The 22042-nt window shown below is 44.9% G+C and overlaps 1 protein-coding gene and 1 long non-coding RNA gene across 5 annotated transcripts in view; both read right to left on the bottom strand.

Moving 5' to 3' along the window:
* Nucleotides 1–349: 349 nt before the first annotated feature.
* LOC120063798 lies at nt 350–1973 on the bottom strand. 2 transcript variants are annotated; one of them, XR_005478548.1, is made up of 3 exons: nt 1418–1973; nt 920–1105; nt 350–797 (listed from the first exon to the last, which is right to left on the bottom strand). It is a non-coding gene; the product is annotated as an uncharacterized LOC120063798 (long non-coding RNA). The 2 variants fall into 2 exon arrangements; XR_005478547.1 differs by having other exon boundaries at nt 1873–1972.
* Nucleotides 1974–5312: 3339 nt separating this feature from the next.
* LOC120064309 (alpha-1,3-mannosyl-glycoprotein 4-beta-N-acetylglucosaminyltransferase A-like) overlaps nt 5313–22042 on the bottom strand; it is a 47568-nt gene continuing 30838 nt past the window's right edge. For all 3 annotated transcript variants that reach the window (XM_039014792.1, XM_039014794.1, XM_039014795.1), the window contains 15 exons: nt 18582–18749; nt 17851–17991; nt 13413–13546; nt 11864–11910; nt 11633–11746; nt 10971–11046; nt 9627–9741; nt 9132–9262; nt 8935–9042; nt 8635–8709; nt 8298–8416; nt 7168–7246; nt 6851–6911; nt 6567–6679; nt 5313–6428 (listed from right to left, as the gene is read on the bottom strand). In XM_039014792.1, the coding sequence (XP_038870720.1) occupies nt 6402–6428; nt 6567–6679; nt 6851–6911; nt 7168–7246; nt 8298–8416; nt 8635–8709; nt 8935–9042; nt 9132–9262; nt 9627–9741; nt 10971–11046; nt 11633–11746; nt 11864–11910; nt 13413–13546; nt 17851–17991; nt 18582–18749 (1508 nt within the window). In that variant the 3' untranslated portion in view covers nt 5313–6401. The remainder of the gene's footprint in view (nt 6429–6566; nt 6680–6850; nt 6912–7167; nt 7247–8297; nt 8417–8634; nt 8710–8934; nt 9043–9131; nt 9263–9626; nt 9742–10970; nt 11047–11632; nt 11747–11863; nt 11911–13412; nt 13547–17850; nt 17992–18581; nt 18750–22042) is intronic.

Genomic DNA, 22042 nt, shown 5'->3' with positions numbered 1-22042 from the left:
AGGGTACATAGTCTGTGAATGAATAGTGCAAAGTCCATGGATGAGAGGACCAGGTGGACGGTTGGTGAGGGCCATGGCACAGGGGAAGAAACTGTTCTGTGGCAGGAGGTTTTGCCAGAGGGGAATGCTTGGAAGAGGGGGTGGAAGGGGTCGGCAATGAACTTTCCAGCACACTTCCTTGCCTTCGATTCATGCAGGACAGCCAATGACCCTCTCAGCAGACCAGACAATCCGTTGCAGTGATGGAGGTGGTGAGGATGGACTCGTGGTCATTTAGAACTGAATCAGTACACACAGCATTCAAAGGAGGGCTGAGAACAAAACACCATGCATTCACCAAAAATTGTACTGTGGAAAACAGATTTTTTTTAATAGTAATTGACTGATAAAGAACTACTATTATCTATAGTTGACATTGTTTTATTGTATAGTCAGTAATAGAGTCAAATTGCATAGGGAGTCTCATCAGAGCAGATGTTAATCAGCAAGCCAGAGCCATCTGAGGAAAGAGCACAAAGTAGAACAAAGATTTACAGTAAGTGCGAACAGAATAAATGTATCATTTGACATAAGATTCCACCTAAAACAATGACATAAGCCCTGTCCCAATGAATCTTTGCTCAACTCTTCACTTCCTTCTCAAAACCCATTGGAGGAGGTCTTAGGCAAGGAACTTTGGGTCATCTCCTCTTATGGTGGTTTTAGGAGGCGGCGCGATGGTCAGTCCTTGCATCCATAACGCTGTCTATGAATTTGAGAGCGGTTACATTTCTCCAGCCCCATCCCTCAGCTTTTTACTAAACAGGGGCAAGAAGAATGCTTTGTTATTGTTTCAACTGCTGATTGCCGCTTTAAGAAAAAAATAAATGAGCATACAAGTATGTTTAAGCATACATGACTGTTGAGTGTGGTGCCATACCTTTAACTCCCAGGTGCAGCAGAGCTGGCACACAAAAAAATGACGTTGCGGCCGATGTCTTGACCACCCTCTGGCTGTCCTCAAGAAAACGGTAGCCCTAGAAGGTGTCCCAGGTACTGTTTGTGGCCATGTCACCTCTCAGAACCAGTGAAGATCTCCAGGTTTTCAGTCGGGCATCAGCTTAATCTATAGAGGTCAGAACAACACAGGAGATGGAATTAGATTTAGTATGGAGTCAAAGTCCCAAATTAAAATCCTTGTACAATCCATAGACATTTGTAAAAAGGTAAACAAAAGTATGACAATGGAGTTTGAGGAAGGTGGAGCGATACATATGTGCAAAGTTGTTTAATTAAGGCATAAGATGAGTTGGTAGTCACCACCGTATTTGTGAGAGTGCAGTAATTTCTGAATCTTGATATGTAGTAAATATTTCTTCAGGTAAAAAAAAATCATCTTCTCTAATTAATTTAATACGTGCGGGTTCTGCTCACTCACTCGTAAACTCTCAAATGTAATTTGCGATCACCACACCGGTCTACGCCCCCTGACCCGTCCTCTGCTCGCTCGACCACATTTCTTCTCTCTCGACTGAAGCGTTTGCTCACGCAATGAGGTTTCATCTTGCTCGCGCGCGCCATCTAGTGCTCATTCGACTTTTGGATCGGATTTGACACCATATACATGACTCGGAATTAATCAGGCTGGTGCAGAAAGCTGTGCACTTTGCAATGGAAGTGTGGTTTAGCCAACCAACACAATTAATGGTAGGCCTACGCTTTAAAATAAAGGATGGTATACAAGTTAAACTGTCAACGTTAGCTAGCAGCCTGGTCCTCAGTTAGGCTTTCCTAACGTTACAACGCAGTCGTGTTGGAGACATGCGTTGATTCCAAAGCATACATGCCCTACCACCCTGTCCTCGTAGCATTTAGGCATTGTGTTGTACTTACATTTAAGACAGCTATCGGATCAATTACGCAAGAAATATATAAGAAAATACTATTTGACACGGTCGTAGTTATGCAAGCCACCATCTTTAATTCGCAAAGTATCCCGGGAATGCGGAAGTGAACTAGATGCATGCTGGGAGTGTTTGTAGCTCCTGTAAAAAAAATAAAAAGTTAACGATTGTAACGTACTTTTTCAAGTCTACTGCTAGGGGCCACTCAAGGCTCACAGAACATCAAAAGGAGCACGATGGCAAGGATAACTCAAATATAGCAACTTTGTCTCCAACATGTTGATGCCATCTCATTGATTTGAAACTGGCTGGCTGGCTGGTTCCACATGGATGTGTGGCTGATGGTAATGAGTCATTCTCCTGTCAAACAGCGACTACATTACTTGAAATCATGACACCAAGGCAGAGAACAGATGGGCATGAATTGTTTCAACAAGTTTGATTTATTTAAAACGATGAGAATGTACATCCATGTCAAAAGCAGAGGCAGACATACTAATGTACATGAAGGCACATGGACTGATGGGGAGTAGGTGGAGACAGGCAGGGGTGGGAGAGCCTGGCTGTCTCAATAGTCTATCCTTCATCCACTTTTAGGGTCTAGGCAGGCATCCTCCATATTGCTTTTATATACAGTCTTCGATAAGCGTGGATGAAGGGCAAAATACAAAGATGAAAGGAACCCAATTTAAACTACTGAGGCACACCCACAGCCCCAGCCATCCTCCACATGAATGGCAGGAGTTTATACAGGAAGTCTCAAATACATTTATCTGCAAAGCTCTGGCGAAGTAATGTATATATCTGGCACGATTCGCAGTTCTAGAGTATCAGATCTAAATAATACATTTCTATCCGAAGGTTCTAGAATGTTGCACTCTTTACATAAGCCCCAGGCGTGAGCGAGGATCTGGTTTGACCAGGGGGCTCAGGGGAAGGGCCAGCTCCATGCAAAGGTGGTTGGTTGACCAATCAAATCACACACACACCATCAATAACAAACATGTACAAACAAGCAAACCTGGTACAAAGTGTCCAGCTTTCGAAAGTTTTGCCCAAATCCCAATAGAGTACCACAGTATGAGTCATAATATCCATAAAACCTAGCGGTCAAACATGGAAATTGTTCCAATCATTTTTCCCCATAGGGAATTTTAGAAACACTAAGGGCTGTGTTTCGTGTAGGCTTATCCTGACGTGACATTTTGATAGCAGTGTAAATATCTCTAGGACAAGGTGACGTATCAATATATTTGCTTGAATTTTTACCCCCAAAATTGAAATGCTAATTAGCTGCTAATGTGGCCAACATAAAGAACTACAAATGCCATGATCTGGAAGAGACTGCCAAATCAAGTCAAAGGTAAGGATCTCTGGATTAACTAATGTTAGCTAAATGTAGCAATGAATACAATTGATTAATTTCTTTGATTGGACAACTCTGAACAGTCTTGTGCAAGTTTTACATTTACACAACACCTGTTAGCAAAAGGTATCAGCTAGAGATGACATGCAGGGGCTTGCAGGGATTTGTAGTTTTGCGTGATGTCTGTTTTGACGCTAATTATTATTTTCAAATTTCAAAGTAAATAGAGCCTAAATATATTGAAAAAAAATCACCTTGGACGAGAGAAATTTACATGGCTATCAAAACGTCACACCAGGGTAAGCCTACACGAAACAACCCTTTAAGTGTTTCTAGAATCCCCTATGGGGAAATTGGAACTATTTCCCTGTTTGACCGCCAGGTTTTATGGGTATTATGACTCCTCCACTGTGGGGCTCTATCGATCCCTAGTCTGTATCCTAGCTAGGACAAAAAACAAACAAAAAAAAGATTGGGTAGGAATTAGCAATAGCACCACCTTGCTCTCTTATAGTGTAGATTGGATTTGTTCCTTATAGTTGTCCAACCCTTCTAGATCAACATTAAGTGCTGAGGGGTTGGGGCTAGGGGGCTATTTAGAGTTGGACGTGTGTGTGCATGCACATATTTAACATTTAAAATAGCACCCCCAAATAAATCGATCACTATCTTCACAAACGTGGATGGATTTCTGGCAGAAAAAAATCCTTCATAAAATCTCTTACTGTATAAACATCTCATGGAAAACAGTTTTGACCTATCCTGAAACAAGGCAAAGAGCATGTAGGACGTTTAGACAATGCAAGTTGCTTTTCTGTATATCTACAGAGTGAATAAGGCGCCACTCCAAGTGGAGCCTGGCTGTCTGCATGCAGCCCTCTGCAACAAGACGGCAAATAGAAAAAGTACAGCAGTCGACATCCTGTCCAACAACTAACTACCAGCAGTCTCAGATTGGACAGATTCAGGCATCACATGGGGTAGAACTCATGAGAAGTGTGAAATGACATCCATTGGAGATGGTAAATGAAAGCACACCAAAAAAAGTATAGAACATTAAACAAATTCAGTGCAACTTTCTAAATAGCATTTGATCATCAATTTACAGAGATTCCTTCCCAATTTACAGAAAATAAAATGTAATAATGTCCCCAAAAATATATCCCCCATTGCTGACGGTAAACATGGGGCACACTGTACAATTGGTGGTGATTTATGGTGGAACCGCTACCCCTGTGTAGCCATCTGTCAATCAAGTATCATGTATTCTGTAAGGACCTATAGCATTTCAAACCCCCAAGGGCGAGTCAACACGCCCTATGTAGGGTAGAGGAAAAGGAGGGAGTGAAAGGTTTGCAACAGAGCCATTCAGGAAGTTCTGCTTCAGACTCTCGGATGAGCAGGATTTTAAGGCACTTGGGTCTGATCTAGCACAGCCTCGGCCAGTATCTCTGGCTTAAACTTGCTACATCCAATTTTGGAATTATATATATATATATACACATATATATACACACACACATACACCCATTGATTCGTGAATAATATAACTTATAAATGCCTCATGAACTTGGTTCAACAGTCGTACCCCATCAGAACCCAACATAAGCTTGTTTTACTCAAATGTTAGTAAACAATGTATATGTAAACAAACACTGTATAGCCTCAACTTGGTTAAATCTGTCATTTTGACATATTGGATGGTCAGTCCTCTGTGAATTTGAGCGTGGTTACATTTCTCCAGGCCAATCTCAGGCTTTTTTGTTCTTTTTTTAAACCAAAACAGAGACAGGTTGAACTTAATGTTTCAATTAAGGGTTCTAGCTTCAAGGACTGTTCTGACATCTCTTATTTTAACTTTGACTGTCTAGGAAAGGTCATCCAAAAACAGACTCTGGACCAGCAGTTGGAGCCAACCTCTATCTGAACCAACCAGCAGACAAGAGAACATGGAACACCAAGCCGCACTGTGAAAACAATTATTCATTTAACAAAAAGAGCGGGTGCAGGCACATATCAACTACCGTAGTATAAACTCTTCACAGAATAAAAAATACAAGTTCTGACTTTTAACCTCTTGTACAAATTAAGGATTTATTTCAAATAAATTAATTCACCTTCATAGATCATTGTCATAGTAGTAATAATATCATCAATATAGCAATATCCCTTCAGGTAAGCGAAGTCAAGGCCAAAGTCTGATTGGTTTACCACTAAAAAGGACACAGGTGGTCTTTCAGCCTGGCTTCCTGTCAAACGAAGTAGAACGATAAATATGGTTTCCTTCAGTCACCAAGATTATTCATTTAATAATGAATAGGATTAAACTGTCCCAGACACAGCTCTTAGGTAATGTAGGTTACAGGTTTTTGCTCTAGAATGATAACGGTTGGGACCGGGACAGGTAAGCTGGGACAGGTAGGCTGACCCTAGATCTGCGCCGCTTTGTTTGCCATCGTCATTGTAATTCCCTTAAAAGAAGAGCTGAGAAGAAAGGGACAAAGGCAGTTATCCACCACCATAAGATGACTGACACCTTACTTGGTCTATTACTTGCTGTTTAGCAAGAACACACATCCCTGTGGAACACAACAAAAAGCAACAGATCCGTGAGGCTAATAGACATTCTTCAGTCACCAGCAGGGGGCTCTGTGGCTCCAGTGACAGTGCAATACCCCAGCTGACCAGACCAGAGATGGGGATGGTAGTGAGCACATGGAGCACCTACTTTGCACAAGTGTTTGGGTGACATCAGCCCCTCAGGTCAGTCTCTCCGAGTCACAAGCCCTCTGTGTAACACACAGTTACCTCAACTGTCAGAGCTGGGAACGGAATTCTGCAGGACACGCCCAATTCCTTCTGATATTTTAAATGTCTCTTTTTTGTACAGTAGTATTCACATTTACGCAAAAAGATAGAGAAGGAGAGAAAGAGTGTGAGAGAGAGAGAGAGAGAGCAAGTGAGAGAGAGAGCAAGAGAGCGAGCGAGAGATTGAATGAGAGTGTCCTCAGACAGAAGCCCTGAGAGGAGTGGCTCTGGTGAGCTCTGAGGATGTCATTGCTGGTTGCCAGAGGGCCCCTGGTCAGCAAGTTTTAGGCGCGTCTGCGAGCACCCCGGGGCCGGGGGCCTGGATTGTGGCCCCCCGCCTTATGTCAGCCTGGTAGCTTTTTTATGTGGATCTACAAAGAGACACAGAGGAACACAGACATGTCACACACACCCGTCTTTATATAGGATAACATTACCCTGGGTACATAGAACAATAGATACATTTGATAAAAGATTAAAAAACAGATGACGCTGTGTGATTGGCTGACCTCGCTGAGGATGGCCCAGACAGCAGAGTCTTTGATGACAGAGAGACGCAGCGCCACCACCGGGTTGAAGGAGGTGTCTACAGCACCCTCCGCCACACCCTTCTCAAACTGACCTAGGGAGGGAAGGAGGGGAGAGAAAGAGAGAGGGGGAATAAGAGCTGGGATTGAGTTTGTACATTGTTTATCAGTCTGTGGCAGGAAAAATGCGAGTGGGTAATGGGATCAGGGTGCGTTCTGAGTAGAGAAAGCTAACAGGACAGGAGGGTTGGTGCTTGTCCACTCACCGATTCTGTAGTAGCGGTCTTCAGTTCGCTTGTACTTCTCTTTGGTCTTTGGTCCAGTTTCCTTCAGACAGACATTTTGGGATTATTTGTGTAAGGTTCTGCATACACTAGGTAGAGAGCCTTGTTAACGCTAACATACAGAAAACTACACACTGTGCTCATCTCCCGCCTCCTGCACTGATATTGATTGGAGCAGGCAATGCTCATGATCTTGTCAATAACCAAATCGATACACATTGAGTGTCAGAGTACCCTGCCTCTGTTTACACATCATTGCACACTGTTGTCTGTGCATTGTCTGAATGTTGTCGACTTACCAAGAAGGGCAGTATCTCTACAGTGGTGTTCTCTATCCTGTCCCCAGGGTGTTCCTGGTTCCCACTGCGGAACAGGAACCTGCCAATCACACAACACCTATTAATGCATATTCACGTCCCATGGCACACTCATGAATACGCATACTCACACCTTCCTTACACGCAACACTGTCCTGTCACACAATGTGCTGTGCTTTTAGAACGACACATCTGACAAGTCTAAACTAAGCCTGAGGCAGCAATGGCACACGAGCACACACACACCCACCCCTCCACTTAAGCTGTTAATGAATCTTGTCACACATCACATGGCTAACAGGTGCAAATCAAGCCCAGACACCAACACTGGAGAGAGGTCACGGACTGCTGTGAACAGAAACACTACACATGAAACAGTGATGAGTTGGTCTCTCCTTCTGTCTCTCTGAAGCTCCCTGACTTCTAACACCCCTATAGCCTCTTTCTTCTCATTCATCCCTTCCACACCCCCTCACCTAGCCCCTTCCTCCACATCCCCTCACCTAGCCCCTTCCCCCACATCCCCTCACCTAGCCCCTTCCTCCACATCCCCTCACCTAGCCCCTTCCTCCACATCCCCTCACCTAGCCCCTTCCTCCACATCCCCTCACCTAGCCCCTTCCTCCACATCCCCTCACCTAGCCCCTTCTTCCACATCCCCTCACCTAGCCCCTTCCTCCACATCCCCTCACCTAGCCCCTTCCTCCACATCCCCTCACCTAGCCCCTTCCTCCACATCCCCTCACCTAGCCCCTTCTTCTACATCCCCTCACCTAGCCCCTTCTTCCACATCCCCTCACCTAGCCCCTTCTTCCACATCCCCTCACCTAGCCCCTTCTTCCACATCCCCTCACCTAGCCCCTTCTTCCACATCCCTTTCTTAGCCCTTCCTTTCTCCCTCCAAACCATTCCGCTCTTTCTTTCCGTGAATCTCTCTCCCTCTCCTAGAAGGCAGTCCTGGGAATTCTTATTTTAGAACACTCATTAGCATACTGAGCCCCAGAGAGACAGGCACGCTAAAGCTTGTGGAAGAGTGTGTGTGGCACGACCTCCCTTTTCCCTCTCAGAATTGACACACACAAAGCGTGCGTGCACACAAACTCCCTCCTCACCTCTCTATGCTGACGGGCCTGTCGAACTTGAAGAGGACATAGTCTCCAGCAGTAGGGTTGATGGCCCAGAAGAAGTCTTCTCCTAGGTAGGTCTTGTCCAGCGTGTGGCCCTGGTACACCTACACAGCCCAACATTAGCTAAATGCACTCAAAACCTTTCAGTACAATTCTCAAATAATTATACAAATCAAACTTTTAAAATGCATTCCAAACACTCAATACCGAGCATACTACCTTATTGAAATAAAAAGCCAATAATGAAAACAGGCGTTAAAACAATATACATTTTTCAACTCATAAGGCCAAGGTAGAAATTTGTGTTTTAAAGGTGATGTACCTTGAGAGACGTGGACACCTCAGCAGGCGGGTTCACGTGGATTTTATGGAGCAAGGGTTTCAGGAAGTCCTTATCCTAAACAGGAAGAGGAAGTGAGACACCAGCAGGGACGACAGGAAGTGGTCATACCAGCGGGGGGGGAAGTCAGCATGGCCTAGTATAATGGCCGTGAGTTGGTCGGTTGAGGACATATTGGGGTAGTGATTGGGGGTATTTAGGAAATATGGTACAGGACATTTTATCAAAGGCTGATGCAGGGCGAGTGATCTAGAGGGAGTGTGATAGAGGTTTATGACCCACAGTGAGTTTCTGGATCTTTCCGGCCAGAGAGGAGTGCAGCCCCACATGTTGAAAGAGAGAGGGCCTGAACCGCACACGCAGACTCGACTTTTGCCGCTCACAGTGCTTCTGTAGGGAGAAAGGGTAGATGGAGAGAGTCAAGAGAGTTGATGAAGATACCACACACACACAAACAACCAAACAGGGCGTGTACGTACTGCGTCTTTCTCCGGGTTACACACTTTGACCCAGAGGATGTGGTCCAGTAGCCAATCAATGGGCTTCTCCTTATAGAACATGAAGATAAACTCTACGATCAGATTGAGATCTGGAGCCTGGAACATCTTACCTGAGAGAAGGAGAGAGGTAGATGGGGAGAGAGAGTGGAAAGAGGAGTGTGTGAAACAAGGAGAGGGGGGTATGGGGAATGGAGATCGAGGGAAAGGAAGGTGAAAAAGAGGGGAAGGAGGGACAGAGCAGGACAACCAGTGGGCTGGCTATTCAAACCTTGCTCTGTTTTTTTTGCACTCCAAAAAGTCTCCTGATGTTTGTTGACTTTCTTTCATTTTAGCTGACAGTCAGTGTTCGTTAAGGGTCAAGGATTCCTCGTTAAGCCCCAGTGACCGTTCGTTAAGGACCATTAATTGCTGACTAATAGCTTGTTAGAGGGTTGCTAAATGCCCAGAGTTTGTGTGTGTGTGCGTGCGTTTTACCGATGAAGCCGAGCTGGGAGAACTCGAGGATCATCCAGTCCTCGGAGGAGAGCTGCAAGGCAAAGTTCTTCATGGTGGCAAAGTAGTTGGGCTTGGCCACAATGTCATCCTCCAACTGGAGGGAGAGGGGGGGGACTGGTGAGCAGGGGTTTGGCCATCACATCTAGTCATCTACTAATCACACAAACAGCTGACAAACATGGACCACCACACAAGTCTCTCACTAAGCTACTTTCTATAGGCACTGTATGATGTCTACGGCCTACAATAGACTGAACTACACTGTCAATGACAGCATTCAGTACCTCTGCCCACTCCTCCCGAGTGGAGAACACAGGATGGAAGATGAAAACAACCAAAACAGAAGGACAGAAAGAACAACAGAAGGGGTTAAGAGAGGATGAGATCCAATGTGTTAATTCATTATACACAGTGTACAAAACATTAGGAACACCTTTCCATGACAGACTGACCAGGTGAATACTACGATCCCTTATTGATGTCACTTGTTAAATCCACTTCAATCAGTGTAGATGAAGGGGAGGAGACCGGTTAAAGAACGATTTTTAAGCCTTGAGACAATTGAGACATGGATTGTCTGTGTGCCATTCCGAGGGTGAATGGGCAAGACAAAATATTTAAGTGCCTTTCAAATGGGGTATGGTAGTAGGTGCCAGGCGCACCAGTTCGAGTATATCAAGAACTGCAACGCTGCTGGCTTTTTCACACTCAACAGTTTCCTGTGTGTATCAAGAATGGTCCACCTCCCAAAGGACATCCAGCCAACTTGACACAACTGTGGGAAGCATTGGAGTCAACCTGGGCCAGCATCCCTGTGGAACGCTTTCGACACCTTGTAGAGTCCATGCCCCAACGAATTGAGGGTGTTCTGAGGGCAAAATATTAGGAAGATGTTGTTCATGTTTTGTACACTCAGTGTATGTATGTTTGTCATCAATGGGAGAGAGGAAGGGAGCAGCAGGTGGTATGATAGAAGATGTACAACAACCTGTACAGTATGTCTGATCTTTATATTCACTAAGAAGAGAAAAGGGCTACCCAACTCTCAGACACAGTATGTACGCCTTGTACCAACACAGACTAGCAAATGGCCTCGCGTAATGTAAAGAACACGTCCAAATTGGGCGCACCTTGTTCCAAACTGCCGGCTCACCAGTGTTTCCGTGGTAACAAACCCTATGATGCTGAAGTGTGTTGGTACAAGGTGTACTACAGCTCTGCCCCAGACTAATACCGCTCCTGCCGGGCACATTCCAACAGGTTGCCATGGGAACGCAGGTTTAGTAGGGGCAGAATGTGTGTCTGTTCCAAGGACGTACACACCTGGACATAGTAGACTCCTTTGCTCACAGCATACATCATGAGGAAGGAATAGTCCAGATTCTGCTTGGTCCTCCATCTACAACACAAACACATGATGATGAATAATTTCCTCATACCCAGTTACTAAATGACTGGTGGCTGGAGGGAGCAGGTGTGCACATCACTGCCTGATGAACGGTGTTGGGACCAGCATAAGCGCATACAAACACACACACACGTGGGCGAGCGCCCACCCACACACGCACACACAGAGAGCAACAATAGAGAGAGATGGAGACAGAGGTTTCCACAGCACAGTCAATGTAGGAGAGTGGGGGGAAGGGGGAGGCAGGGAGAAGGGAAGGAGATAGGGAGGGGTGCAGTCGACCTTGAGCTCACTTTGAGGGATGCCTGTGGAATACTGAGTACCTGGCCCACCCCTTACAGTTCATCCCCCTCCCCTCTTCGCCGTATTGTCAATGGTATTGCCCACCGGACGTGGCACATCAACGACAAATAACCAGAACAAATCAATTTTGGGGTGTGAGCGGTGGAGATCGGCTGGAGAGGTACAGGCGTGACGGCGTGTGGCTGTTATTTGACCGTTTGGCACCAATTGAAGATGAACTTCCTTGGATTCTTTACAGAATCAAATGATTGTTTCACTTTGTGTGTTTTCTTACCTGACCCGCTCTCTGGAGTCTCCAAAAGTCTCCTTGAGTTCTTTGAGATCTGGGTAGTAGCTGGCAGGAGGAGAGATCAGCTCCAACAGACCTGAACTGAACTCTGTAGAAAACCTGGGATAGACACATGTTGTCATCCTACTTCTGTTCTCGCTAAACCGCCAGGGGGATTATCAGACAGGAAGCATCACAAAGACAGGAAGCTTAAGGATAGGAAGTGATGTCACTCACTCTTTCTCCAGTCCAGTAACCACGCTTTGGACGTATTCCGTGTCCATCTGCAAAGACAGAATACAATATTATTTGCATGTCACAGTGTGTCACAGTGTGTCACAGTGTGTCACAGTGTGTCACAGTGTGTCACAGTGTATATATATATATATATATATATATATATATATATACACACACATACACACACACACACACATATACACACACACAGTTGAAGTCGGAAGTTTACATACATTTAAACTCAGTTTATCACAATTCCTGACATTTAATCCTAGTAAACATTCCCTGTCTTAAGTCAGTTAGGATCACCACTTTATTTTAAGAATGTGAAATGTCAGAATAATAGTAGAGAGAATTATTTATTTCAGCTTTTATTTCTTTCATCACATTCCCAGTGGGTCAGAAGTTCACATACACTCAATTATTATTTGACAGCATTGCCTTTAAATTGTTTAACTTGGGTCAAACGTTGCAGGTAGCCTTCCACAAGCTTCCCACAATAAGTTGGGTGAATTTTGGCCCATTCCTCCTGACAGAGCTGGTGTAACTGAGTCGGGATTGTAGGCCTCCTTGCTCGCACACGCTTTTTCAGTTCTGCCCACAAATTTCTATAGTATTGAGGTCAGGGCCACTCCAATACCTTGACTTTGATGTCTTTATACCATTTTGCCACAACTTTGGAAGTTTGCTTGGGGTCATTGTCCATTTGGAAGACCCATTTGCGACCAAGCTTTAACTTCCTGACTGATGTCTTGAGATGTTGCTTCAATATATCCACATAATTTTCCATCCTCATGATGCCATCTATTTTGTGAAGTGCACCCAGTCCCTCCTGCAGCAAAGCACCTCCACAACATGACGCTGCCACCCCCGTGCTTCACGGTTGGGATGGTGTTCTTCGGCTTGCAAGGCTCCCCTTTTTTCCTCCAAACATAACAATGGTCATTATGGCCAAACCGTTCTATTTTTGTTTCATCAGACCAGAGGGCATTTCTCCAAAAAGTATGATCTTTGTCCCCATGTGCAGTTGCAAACCGTAGTCTGGCTTTTTTTAATGGCGGTTTTGGAGCAGTGGCTTCTTCCTTGCTGAGCAGCCTTTCAGGTTACGTCGATATAGGACTCGTTTTGCTGTGGATATTGATACTTTTGTACCCGTTTCCTCCAGCATCTTCACAAGGTCCTTTCCTTTCTCCCAAGGATGAACCAGACTTGTGGAGGTCTACAAATCAGGTCTTGGCTGATTTTTTGATTTTCCCATGATGTCAAGCAAAGAGGCACTGAAATACATCCACAGGTACACCTCCAATTGACTCAAATTATGTCAATTAGCCGAACAGAAGCTTCTAAAGCCATGACATGATTTTCGGGAATTTTCCAAGCTGTATAAAGGCACAGTCAACTTAGTGTATGTAAACTTCTGACCCACGGGAATTGTGATAGTGAATTATAAGTGAAATAATCAGTCTGTAAATAATTGTTGGTAAAATTACTTGTGTCATGCACTATATATAGTGAGTTGCGATTGTGAGAATGCATTTCCCCACACCTCTCCAACGAAGACGATGATGACACAGTCAAGTTTCTCCTCCGGTGAGAGCTTGTCGATGAGCGAGTGCAGAGTCTCGGCCAGGTACGACTTTACTTTCCGCTTTACGGTAGGAATACCCATCACCATGGAGACTAGGCGGAGATGAGAGGCCCCGGGTAAGAACAGGGTCAGACCATAGAGGAAGAAACACAAAAACACAGGCAGAGAACAGGACGTGTTAAATGTGGTAACTCCTAAGTCGCATTGTATTACAAGAAAAGAAACATTTTCAGTTCATGGAGGGCAGAAGTTCAACTAAGGAAAGAGACAGAGAGCAAGGGAGATGGGTGAGACAGCAGATTGTTATTCTCCTGGCTATCAGTCCTATTGTATGTGTCCTAAATGGGGAATAGAGACAGTTCTGTACCTTAGACGGGGAGATTCACTGAAAACCCCACTGGAAAGGAAGACTGTACTACAGACATATCACTCCATTTGTACCACACAGACAATAGGCCCAGGGATCCCTTCGCTGGGAAACAGGGGTGTGTGTGTGTGGTACTCGATAGCACTCCGCTCTTCATTCTCACTGAGGACCACGAAATGTACTCCCTCGCTCCCACCCTCTCTTATTTTAGACTGGAGAGCGTGGGATGTTCGCCTTCCAAATATTCAAATTGTGGGGCAGACAAAAAGGAAAACATTCACATGTATTCTTTCTCCCCAAAACGATATCCATTTGCACCAGGAGTGAGAATGAGAACAGGGAGTACCCCAAACAGTGACTGTAGCACTATGGTACAGAGCCTCACATGCCTACAGTGTGTGGGTGTTTCATCTCTATTATGGGGCTAATATGGAGAGCATCTCTAGGGCAAACACGGGAAAATAAGGGGGAACGGTCGGGGAAGACAATACACAGAGAGACTGAGATGAAAGAGTGGTGGACTGATCCGTGCAGCGTGGCGAATCAATCCTCGTTTCGCTTTGTGTCGCTCCACACAGCAGAGAACAGCACAGACACACACTGGACCAGGAAAGTAGGTTGAGGATGAAAGGAGAGAGAGTGGGAGGGAAAGGAAAAGAGACCAAGAAAAGAGTGCGAGGCAGAGAGAGAGAAAAGGAAAGAAAGAGAGAAGATGGTGAGAGAGAGAACGAGAGAAGATGGTGAGAGAGAACAAGTGCAAAGGGAAGCTAAAGGGACAATGAGGGAGGGGGGAAACAAACCATCCCTCCAGTTCTTTCTTTACTTCTCATGCCATCACTCAACAACCCCCCCCCCCCCCCCCCCCCATCATCTCTCAGAACAGAACCCTGATCACCACATCCCATCTGGGCCTCAGCTCCTCTGACAGAGAAGTAAATGGTGATTGGTGAGCTGACGTCTGCGCAGAGACAGAATGGGGGGGGGGGGGGGGGTCCAGTGTGTCCATGGGTGTATAAGTAAGGCCTGGTAGAGATACAGAGGAGTGATGCGTTTAGATCCTAGACAAGGGGGGTCATCAACTAGATTCAGCTGCGGGACAATTTTTTTCTTAAGCGGATGGTCAGGGGGCCTGAACATTTCATTTTCGGAGCTAAGAAAACTTAGGGGACAAAATAAAACCACCCGCGGGCCGCTACATGGCAATCACTCATTCCCACACAATTATACAAAACGATAGAAAATTTACCAAAATAAAACCTGAACACATATGAATAGATGTTCCCTATGAGTCATGCCTAAAAGACAGGCTGGAGAGAGTCACTCCTACTCACATTCTCAGATCTTTGTCATTTATTTTCTCTCTGCATTCTGATGTCCCAATTTGCACTGCTATAAATAACCTTAATGTCCCACACCCTCACAAAGAGAGAAATTGTGGAAGAAAACAGAAAGCGAATGAGGGAGGATATAAAATTAAAAAGACTTACTGAGGGGGAGATTGAGAGAGGAGGGCAGGTAGGGCGCTCTTGACTCTAAACCAAGTTACTGTTCACTTGTTAGATACTAACTGAATTGTTAGATACTACTGCACTGTCGGAGCTAGGAACACAAGCATTTCACTACACCCGCAACAACATCTGATAAATACGTGCATGTGACCAATAAAATTTGATTTGTCAGGAGAGCAGCAGCAGAGCAACAAGTTTCCATGCAGTATGACCCCCCTTACACACCCACCCGCACCACGCCAGAACACAGACATTTAAACAACTCTTAGCCTAAACTAAATCCGCAAATAACAGCAACAAAAGAGCAGGCATCACAGTGGAGTAGGATCTCAACAGACAGCCTATGAGAGGATCAGAGCCTCTACCTCAGAGACAAACCAGACAACGAGCCTTCATAAAGACCTGTCTGCATCCACAGAGGACACACAGGTTACACACACACCAAAAAACTGTTGTTTTCCTCTTTCTTTGTCTCCGAGTCCGTCACTGGGCTTTGATGAGACAAAGGACATACAAAAGACAGTGTTAGCTAGTGTCCTCTACCCTTTAGGACATGTCTGTCCTCCCTAAAGACTGTCTAGTCACTGGAGAGTCCAATTAGTCATGTTAACACAACTCACCGGCTCTTGACCCTGCTCATCCTCCTAACCCTGTCTATGAACACACACTACCGTTCAAAAGTTTGGGGTCACTTAGAAATGTCCTTGTTTTGAAAGAAGAGCAAAAAAAAAAATCCATTAAAATATCAAATTGATCAGAAATACAGCGTAGACATTGTTAATGTTGTAAATGACTATTGTAGCTGGGAACAGCTGATTTTTTATGGAATATCTATATAGGCGTACAGAGGCCCATTATCAGCAACCATCACTCCTGTGTTCCATTGGCACGTTGTGTTAGCTAATCTAAGTTTATCCTTTTAAATGGCTAATTGATCATTAGAAAACCCTTTTTCAATTATGTTAGCACAGCTGAAAACTGTTGTTCTCATTAAAGAAGCAATAAAACTGGCCTTCTTTAGATTAGTTGAGTATCTGGAGCATCAGCATTTGCGGGTTTGATTACAGGCTCAAAATAGACAAACAAATAACTTTCTTCTGAAACTCGTCAGTCTATTCTTGTTATGAGAAATAAAGGCTATTCTCCATGTGAGAAATTGCCAAGAAACTGAAGATCTCGTACAACGCTGTGTACTACTCCCTTCACAGAACAGCGCAAACTGGCTCTAACCAGAATAGAAAGAGGAGTGGGAGGCCCTGGTGCACAACTAGGCAGGAGGACAAGTACATTAGAGTGTCTAGTTTGAGAAACAGACGCCTCACAAGTCCTCAACTGGCAGCTTCATTAAATAGTACCCGCAAAACACCAGTCTCAACGTCAACAGTGAAGAGGCGACTCCGGGATGCTGGCCTTCTAGGCAGAGTTCTTCTGTCCAGTCTTTTGCCCATCTTAATTTTTTATTGGCCAGTCTGAGATATGGCTTTTTCTTTGCAACTCTGCCTAGAAGGCCAGCATCCTAGAGTCGCCTATTCACTGTTGACGTTGAGACTGGTGTTTTGCGGGTACTATTTAATGAAGCTGCCAGTTGAGGACTTGTGAGGCGAAGAAAATTGTATTTGACCAAATCGAGCTAAGTACATATTATTGCAAGAAGCGCTCAAATAAGCAAAGAGAAACGACAGTCCATCAATACTTTAAGACATGGTCATTTGATCAGGAAAATTTCAAGAACTTTGAAAGTTTCATGTGCAGTCGCAAAAAAACAAAGCGCTATGATGAAACCAGCTCTCATGAGGACCGCCACAGGAAAGGAAGACACATCAACATCAACTGTTCAGAGGAGACTGCGTGAATCAGGCCTTCATGGTCGAATTGCTGCAAAGAAACCACTACTAAAGGACACCAATAATAAGAAGAGACTTGCTTGGGACAAGTAACACGAGCAATGGACATTATACCGGCGGAAATCTGTCCTTTTGTCTGATGAGTCCAAATGTTTGATTTTTGGTTCCAACCGCCTGGTCTTTGTGAGAGGCAGAGTAGGTGAACGGATGATCTCCGCATGTGTGGTTCCCACCGTGAAGCATGGAGGAGGTGGTGTGATGGTGCTTTTCTGGTGACACTGTCTGATTTATTTAGAATTCAAGGCACTCTTAACAAGCATGGCTACCAGAGCATTCTGCAGCGATAGTCCTACTAAGCGCAAACCAGATGGGATGGCTTATCATTTGTTTTTAAACAAAAGCTGGTTGAGAGAATGCAAAGCTGTCATCAAGGCAAAGGGTGGCTACTTTGAAAAATGTAAAATATATTTTGGATTTGTTTAACACTTTTTTGGTTACTACATGATTCCATATGTGTTGTTTCATAGTTTTGATGTCTTCACTATTATTCAACAATGTAGAAAAATAGTAAAAATAAAGAAAACTCTGGAATGAGTAGGTGTGTCCAAACTTTTGACTGGTACTGTATGTGAGCGAGCAAATGTGTGTGCGTGCGTACGCCTGTATGTGTGTCTCACCTCCAGTGCGGCCCATGCCCACCTGGACAGCGGGGTGCAGGCTGCCCTCATTGTTGAGCAGGTGAGGCATGTGGTGGTAGATGTTCGGCACCTGAAGGGGCTTCCTACTGGCCAGCTCCTTCAGCAACTTCTGTGTCTCATCTGCCATACAAATACAAGAAGGAATCAGAGTTGGTAGAATAGTTGAGAATCATAAAGTTACACCTGGTAGAACGGTTGGTGGTGGGGGGGGTTAGAGTTTCATGTTCATTTTACTTATAGTTCAGCATTACTAAAGGGCTGGGTAGGATAGAGATGGACCACAGCCAGAAGGCAGCAGTCAGAGTGAGGGGACAGACGCTATTAGATAAGAGGAGAACTAAATGATGCAGTCTACTCAACCTGAGTTCCCAATTAAGAAAGGGGGGGATTCAGCTTGCATGTTTCTTGATGTGGGAGTATATTGTGATCAGTGACCTGAAACTAGTGAATGTAGATCCATCCTGTGTGTATTGTGTGCTTGTATTTCTATCTTTGTGGGAATCGGAAATCCCCCAAGTCCCCACAAGGATACTAAAACAAGGAAAATTCTCCCTCGTGGGGACATCTCCCACGTCCCCACGAGGACAAAGGCTATTTTAAGCTTAGGGGTTAGGTTTAGGGTTATGGTTAGGGAAAGTAGGATTTCTAATGGAAATCAATTTTAGATCCCTACAAGGATAGTAACATATATTGGGTGTGTGTATGTCTACCTGAGAAGTTGATGAGAGCGTCCTTGCTGCCGTTGGTCTCAGCGATGGCCCGTCTGAACTGCTCCAGGATGTTGTTGAGCTCTGAAGAGCGCTGCAGGGTCCGGTGCTCGGCCACACGGAGGCGCTCTTTCAAGGCATGGAACTCCCTCTGGTACGCTACCAACTTCTCTATAGGGACAGAGAGAGGGGGAGATAGAGGGGGGAAGGATTAGATCTTCTGCTCTTTATTCCAACATTAAATCTCACTGTGTCCCAGTGTAGGCTAATAGTCATGCAACAACTTCTAATACAAAAATAGAGCATTAAGTGTTGTAAGAATCTTTACAAACTGCGGGGGCAGTATACGTCCCCCTTAGTGCTGTGGTAGTAGACAGTGGTGTCATATCTAGGAAATACTGAGTGTTATGAGTAACCCTGTTCCTGGTACTGTTATCTGGACTGGTGAGAGGGAGGAATGAGAAGATTGAGGGGAGGTTGTGGTCAGAAAGGAGGAGATTGAGAGGGGTAATTTTACTGGAATTAACCTCTGCTGTTAGAGGTTAGTGATGCAGTGCTCATGCCTGGGTTTTACTGAGAAACCAGCCTGTTACAGTGTCTTTGTTTGCGTGCATACACAAAAGTGTGCATTTATATACAGTTTGTTATTAAGGCACACGACAGTTCACATGTTCGAGAAAGCATTTTTCCACAAAACTAAATTTTGATTTTTTTTAAATGCTTACGTTCAAAACGTCTCTCCTGTGAAGTCGTGACTTGTGACATACGCCTAGTTTCCTGAATTGGGTCACACATATGTATGTGTGCGTAAGGGCAAAAGAGCAAGTCTGCACCTCAACCTTCCTAAACCCTAGGCAACACGCGAGGAGGATTAGCTCCACTAAGACAATGTTCTTACAGAATTCATTCAAGATGCTAGATCACACACGGCAATGTGGAAACGTCTCAATGTACAGTAGTTATTTGTGTGTGCCTACGCAAGTGTGTTCGTGTTTTATCTTCTACCTCATTCTCCTTTTCACTCTTCCTAGAGCTTCATCCATCTCTTTCCATCTCTTTATCCCCCTCTACCGAAGGTTGTTAAAACAGAAAAAAACTTGATGTTAAGCATAAAGTAATACGTGGTTAGCTTGCCCCTAGTGGCTGGTATTAAAGACATCCCCCGACATCTTGGGGACCAGGACAAACATTGAATACTGAAGTCTATCTGCTTTGATCTTGCTGCAACAGGGGATACAAGGCAGAACGAGAGATTATGGTGCTGAAGCACAAAATCGAGGGTGTATGATAGGCAGCCTAGTCTTTGCAAGTCTGATCTGCAATGGATTTTTGTTATGTTTATACCAGTCACAAACAGTGTGGTAGTCTTTTCAACATTTTATTGACTAAAGTTGTGTGCATTAAGGAAATAGACGCCTGGCTCAAATAGAAGCCTGTCTCTAATAAGCGGCAGTTGTGTTTATAGCTGGTTGTGTTCAGTGATTGAAGCATATAAAACGCCTGGGCTATTAGTGAAAGTTATACGGTACACAATTAGTCTAGATTCATGACATTGCTGTTTGATGTGTGTGCCTAGTCTCACACCCAAACTCTACCTCCCTCTCGTCCTCCATCCTTCCCCTCCCTGGCTTGCCCGGTTGTCCCCCTTTAACCCCAGAGAGGAAGCATGCGCAGGGGGCCACCCAGGATCAACAGGAAGTGGAGTCACTAAGGAGGAAATGCTGAAGAAACTGCCGGTTCTGAGACGGAGCACACAATGAGAGAACACACCACCCTAACACACAGGATCAAGTCACTCAGTCTCCTGGAGTTATTCAGTCTCTGATAGGATCAATAACACACTCCCACACCTCTTTGTTGGCAGTGAAGGGAGAGAAAAAAAAGAAAAGAAAAACAGGCTTTATGATGTGCAGTCAAAATCACTACCACACATAGCTACTAGCAACATGAACCACACACTCCCAAAATGCCGTTGATGACTTTGCGCACCTACTTCCTACTGTGACACTGACCTCGTGTGTGTGTGACCTCCATACCCCTCACTGATTTATGCTGCTGACGGTGTGTTCATGAGTGCTGATGAGGTACTTGTGCAGTTTTAGTGTGTGTGAGACAGTATTTATGTGAGTTAACTTGACGCTGAATTGTTCTCACTGTCCCTCTCTCCAAGTGTCCTTCATCTTGAGAACCAGGCATCTCACCAAAGTTCTCATCAGGTCAATTGATTTTCTCAAACCATTTTACAACCCCTCTCCAAATATCTCATCTTAGCCTTCACAGCAACACCCTGTATATGGACAGGAGTTCCCATACAACACGTTAAGACTGGCACAATAGCAAACAATCAAGACATCCATTAGTGCTTTGTTTGCTGGCTCAAACCCATTATAGAGTAAACATGGAGAATGTGTGAAGGGGAAAGCAGGTGACGTGCCACGTGTCTGAGTGACTGTCTCCCAGTTGAGGTGCACCTACAACCTCCTTGCCATGCCACAATGCCTTGCGGCTGTGATCTTTCTGCCTGGAGCACAGCAACACGTTTCTAAGCTATTTTCTTAAAGTAGGTCAGCCGTTCCAACAGAGGGAGAGACAGAAATCTAGAGAGAATGCTGAACACAGAACAGAGAAGAGCAGTCAAATCATAGTCTCAAAGCCACTTATCCCCAGGTTAATATAATGGAATGTCTCCATCTCATCTGATGTGGAGGTGAACGCTAAATCAACTGACCGACGGCACAACAAGTCAATCCCTCTGAAGTTAAAACACACAGCATGAGCAGGTTGCCGTTGCAAAACATGCACAGAAGACACACGTCACACACACTGCAGTAGTTGTGGTTATTGATCTCTGATCGTGTTCCCCTCAGGGTAGAGGTGTGTCGATCCAGTGCGGGCTGATCTTGTGACGCTATAAGTGATAGAGCCCATACACGCTGCCACAGTGATAGAGCCCATACACGCTGCCAGTGATAGAGCCCATACACGCTGCCACAGTGATAGAGCCCATACACGCTGCCACAGTGATAGAGCCCATACACGCTGCCACAGTGAGAGCCCATACACGCTGCCACAGTGATAGAGCCCATACACGCTGCCACAGAGATAGAGCCCATACACGCTGCCACAGAGATAGAGCCCATACACGCTGCCACAGAGATAGAGCCCATACACGCTGCCACAGAGATAGAGCCCATACACGCTGCCACAGAGATAGAGCCCATACACGCTGCCACAGAGATAGAGCCCATACACGCTGCCACAGAGAACCACCACCCCCCCCCCCCACACACACCTCTACTAGAGGTCGACCGATTAATCGGAATGGCCGATTAATTAGGGCTGATTTCAAGTTTTCATAACAATCGGAAATCGGTAATTTTGGACGCCGATTTTGCCGTTTAAAAAAAATATAATTTTACACCTTTATTTAACTAGACAAGTCAGTTAAGAACACATTCTTATTT

The sequence above is a fragment of the Salvelinus namaycush genome, chromosome 19 (assembly GCF_016432855.1).
Source record: "Salvelinus namaycush isolate Seneca chromosome 19, SaNama_1.0, whole genome shotgun sequence".
In the NCBI taxonomy this organism is placed as follows: domain Eukaryota; kingdom Metazoa; phylum Chordata; class Actinopteri; order Salmoniformes; family Salmonidae; genus Salvelinus; species Salvelinus namaycush.
The sequence above is the reverse complement of the archived record's forward strand: the minus strand, read 5'-3'. Positions and strand labels throughout refer to the sequence as shown.